This window comes from Pundamilia nyererei, unplaced genomic scaffold (assembly GCF_000239375.1).
Source record: "Pundamilia nyererei isolate P.nyererei 1_Seehausen unplaced genomic scaffold, PunNye1.0 scaffold00426, whole genome shotgun sequence".
NCBI lineage: Eukaryota > Metazoa > Chordata > Actinopteri > Cichliformes > Cichlidae > Pundamilia > Pundamilia nyererei.
Genome location: NW_005187827.1, coordinates 312,048 through 315,461, shown reverse-complemented (window position 1 = coordinate 315,461; position 3,414 = coordinate 312,048). Strand labels below are relative to the sequence as shown.

At 39.9% G+C, this 3,414-nt stretch overlaps 1 protein-coding gene across 1 annotated transcript in view; it reads right to left on the bottom strand.

Annotated features, from left to right (window-relative positions):
• Window positions 1-1,757: 1,757 nt before the first annotated feature.
• Window positions 1,758-3,414, bottom strand: part of natd1 (protein NATD1) — a 2,895-nt gene continuing 1,238 nt past the window's right edge. The window contains exons 2-3 of the mRNA XM_005753418.1: window positions 3,204-3,322; window positions 1,758-2,355 (exon numbers count right to left, since the gene is read on the bottom strand). Of these exons, the coding sequence (XP_005753475.1) occupies window positions 2,239-2,355; window positions 3,204-3,322 (236 nt within the window). The 3' untranslated portion in view covers window positions 1,758-2,238. The remainder of the gene's footprint in view (window positions 2,356-3,203; window positions 3,323-3,414) is intronic.

Here is a 3,414-nt window from a genome sequence, read left to right as displayed (position 1 = left end):
AACCATCAACTTGAAGCTGTGAAACAGGACTTCTCAAACGTCTGTCTTTTACACAGTCCACGAGTTTTAACTTGTTGGCAATGGAGAGCATTTATATCTAATAACTTCAATTTGCCACTGGATGGCGCCAATACATACATATATACGTACAGATATTTGTCATCAGTAATCTAGAACACGAATCTACTCCATCACTAGCTGTGACGTGTGGGACTGATAAATATATTCAGTGGAGGGTAAAAATTCCACCTTTTCTTTCATTTTAAGTCTTACACTATTACTTTTACACTGTGCATCTACATGTTAGAAGATCAAGTATTTAAAAAAAATACAGCAGTCCTCACTCTGTATTTTGAAACTATTCTGCCACCTCGATTTTCTACATTTACTCTAATTGAATAATAAGCGAAAGCCCATACCATTAACACTCTGGTTTGCCAGTGTAAAAATAGTTTAGCTTAAGTATTGAAGGAGTTTGCATGCTGAAACTATTAACAGCACAAGACGAACTGCATTGTAGATAATTATTATCAGTGTATGACCACCGTAGTGATGACTGCACAGTGGTTATAAAAAGTATATTGTACACAATCACATGTTTTCTCCATAAATAATCACAAATGTTCCTCTGCTCCTGCCAAGGTACATAAAGCATTAGCCATCTGATGTGTTTGATTTATTTATGCATTTATTGACAGCAAGTACAGAAAAAAAGTCCAAATCACAAAACAGTGTAATATGGATTGGATTTTGATGCCTCTGTGAGAGCCACTCGCTCAAATGAAACATTTGCTTCCTTCCAAGGAAACACACAAATTTAGACAAAACACATACACAGAATGAAATAGTACCTCGAATACCTTGGCCTATCCTTAGGTGTGTTGCACCCAAAGGGAAGTTTAACAAAAGGGAAATTCCTGCAATTAACTCAAGGTGAGCTCAGCAGAAAGAATCTGCACTGTCCTGCCAGAGTGTGCCGAGTTACCTGAGGTATCTTTTTCTCCTCAACCCTTAAGATTGTCAACAGCAAAACCTCCTGAAGAGTACAAAAAAAACAAGGGGTGGGTGGGGGGGATATTTTACTTTTTAACAGAGATCTTTATCATTTTGATATCAGCTGAGCAGAGTAGCCTTGTGGGCAAGAGGAAATATGGATCAAATAACAAAACAGCCACAGCCACCCAGTGCAATTCCTCAATGACAGGACAATGGGCCGTCTGACACCACATAAATGTGAATGCCCTGAAAAGAACAGTGCCGTTTTTGTTTGCTGGTTCGAACAGAGACATCTATACATACACACACTGATGTGTCACACCACACCAGGACCCCGTTCATCAGCAATGTCTGTAACATTTAATGTACGATGGAAAGAGCAGGAGTTATCTTGAGGCTCAGTCAGACATCGTCACTGTTTTCTACACCTTTGATCGCTCGGTGAATTGATATACGACTGGAATAACTTCATTTTTGTTATGTGGAGGAGGAATGAAAGTAGATGGAGTGATGTTTAAAACAAGGCTCTCTGAGGAGGAATATTGGTCAAATTCAGATTCGGCTTTCCCACTTTGACACTTACAAAACAAATTTATATTTGTGTTGTTGTTTTTAAGCCTTTTTGCATACATAACCTTCTACACTAGCATATCAGTTCTAAGAAACAGAATTTCTAAAAACTTGAGAAGAAGGGGTTAAATTGAATTATTTGCAAAGAATAAGAAAAAAAATGAAAAAGAGAGGTTGCAATTTACATAACACAAAAAAAAAGAGTATTTGAGCATCAGTGGAGTCATCAAAGACAAAAACACCAGGGGTGGTCACCTTGTAGTGCTGCTCATGACCAGTGAGTCCAGTTGAGGACAGAAATCTGCAACACACTGTAACATTTGACTCAAATCTGCTCTGTCAGTGTTGGGTCCTGGAAGTTTCTGTCTGAGGTAACAGGCTTCACCTTTGGTTGCTTTGTTTGTACAAGTCGTGATAGGCTGATTCCCCTCCTGCCTATAGCGAGTGTGTATCCTCATGTTTATGCAGAGAGCTATCAGTCGATCAAACGGTCAACTCACAGGCGTCTATGGTCCGAGATTCAGCTATTTCTCTGGATTCAGTCACTGTTGTGTTTAACCATGCCTAGAAGATCCTTTGTCGCGTGTTCTCCTGTAACTCCAAAGCATGCCGCCACGCAGTATTTCTCTCCTTGGAGTCCATTTTGCCACCTTCCTTCGCTGCCATGCAGGATCATTGATAAATATGTTCAAAGTATTGAGGCTGAGGATTCTCTTTCACGTATTTCTGAATGTACCAGCAGGTCAGGTGAGCTTTCAGGTCCTCTTCCACCACAAAATCCATGGCTGCCTGCAATGACATGGTGCATAACAGCTCACATCAAAATCATCTGGCCTTTCCTAGGACAACAATTTAAGTGGAAACATTTTCGATTCTCAATGTATGGTACACTTTTTTAGCTGCTCATAAATGCAAATATCTAATCAGCTAATCACATGGCAGAACCTCAAAAAGGAATGTAAACATGATCAAGGAAACCTCCTGAAATTCAAACCATGCATGAGAATAGAGGAGAAAGGTTGATTTAAGAGACTTGGAATGTTCCTGGTGTCATATTAGCTGATCTGAGATTTTCAAAAACAAGCTGATCTACAGGGATTTTCCAACACAGCCATATTATGGGTTTACAGAGAATGGCAATAATCGAGAAACTTGCTTGTGAGGAGAATGCACAGACTGTTTTAAGCTGATTAGAAGACAATAGTTACAACTTAGATAACCAGTAATTAAAACTCAAGTATGAAGAAGACCGTCTCTGAATTAAGACCATGTCAAACCTTGAAGGAGAAGCGCTACAGCAGCAGAAGACCCCACTACGTGCCACTCCTATCAGATAAGAACAGGAAACTGATGCTACTATTTGCACAGGCTCACAAAATTGGACAACAGAAGATTAGTAAAACATTGAGTCTTAAGCTCTGATGTGACATTCAGAAGGTAGGGTCAGAATTTAGTGTAAACAATATGAAAGGATAGCTCCACCCTGCTTTACGTCAACAATTCAGCCTGATGGTGGTTTAATGGTGTGGAGGATATTTTCTCGGCACACTTTTGGCACCTTAATACCAACTGAGCATTGCCAGAGCCTACCTTCTTGTTTCGTGAACAAACACAAAATCTGGGTTTAAAAAAATTACTTTGGCAAGATGTTTGGCGATTCCTCTCCCTCTGTAAGCATCTGGAACTTCGGTGTGCTGCAGGTCCACCGTCTTTTTCCCAACATACTCGTACAGAAGAACCGCACGATCATGGGATCCTAAGAGCAAACACAAATATTATCTCTGGCAGAGGTTGGTCTTCACCTCCACTATTGCTAGGATTTACTAATTATCGGAAAAAACATGACCC